We start from the raw sequence: 933 nt of genomic DNA, 5'->3' as shown, positions 1-933 counted from the left end.
AAGTTGTGCCAGACAGGCAGAGGCATTAAGATGGAGTCACAGACCCAGATCTTCATATTTCTGCTGTTCTTTGTATCTGGTGAGACATTTAAAAGTATTATAATATCTTAAAATAGTTCATTTGTACAGAAATAGCTATTTCCTATAGGAAGTTGATAGTATACAGGCATAATGTCATTAGAAAATTTTTAAATTTCAACATCTGTGTCATGAAGTCTTTATGTTTATATGTATATAATCTTTGATTATCTCTGATTGCAGGTACTTATGGGAATATTGTGATGACCCAGTCTCCCAAATCTCTACCTGTATCAGTAGAAGACAAAGCCATCATGAGTTGTAAGTCCAGTCAGAATGTGGGTAGAGCTATAGCATGGTATCAACAGAAACCAGGGCAGGCTCCTAAACTACTGATCTATGATGCATCCACTCGGCACACTGGGGTCCCTGATCGCTTCTCAGGCAGTGGATCTGGTACAGATTTCACTCTTACCATCAGTAATGTTCAGGCTGAAGACCTTGCAGATTATTACTGTCAGGCCTGGTATAACTATCTTCCCACAGTGCTTCAGCCTCCAACAAAAACCTCATCTGAGAATCTCACCAGCTGCCTGCACCCCACACAGTCCTGGGTCTGCACACATCCCCCTCTGCATGAGAGGTGGTATGCCTGACTCACTGATGCAAAACTCAGTAGAAAATGAATGAACAGATGGCCTTCGAGAGCCGTTGTAATGAAGGTTCTTGTGGAAAAAGGAAGTAAAAACATTTGTGTCTTTTTTTACATTAATATTTTATTTCTCTGTGCAAAATATGTGGGTTGACCATGATAATTCACTATTGTATAAGTCTGAAATAAAAAAGTTCAACTTGTTTCTTCATGGGCTGAAATCAAGAGACTTCAAGGCTACACTCCCTCTTATTGTCTGGAAG

The 933-nt window shown here is 39.8% G+C and overlaps 1 gene segment (V, D, J or C); it reads left to right on the top strand.

Moving 5' to 3' along the window:
* LOC121433190 lies at window positions 1–674 on the top strand. The segment is given in 2 exon segments: window positions 1–79; window positions 262–674. Coding segments are annotated over 2 exon segments (462 nt in total).
* The last annotated feature ends 259 nt before the right edge of the window (window positions 675–933 follow it).

The sequence above is a fragment of the Microtus oregoni genome, unplaced genomic scaffold, assembly GCF_018167655.1.
Source record: "Microtus oregoni isolate MIOR12 unplaced genomic scaffold, Mior012 000002F_ref0000024, whole genome shotgun sequence".
In the NCBI taxonomy this organism is placed as follows: Eukaryota; Metazoa; Chordata; class Mammalia; order Rodentia; family Cricetidae; genus Microtus; species Microtus oregoni.
Note: the sequence above shows the minus strand (reverse complement) of the source record. Positions and strands in the feature narration are given on the sequence as shown.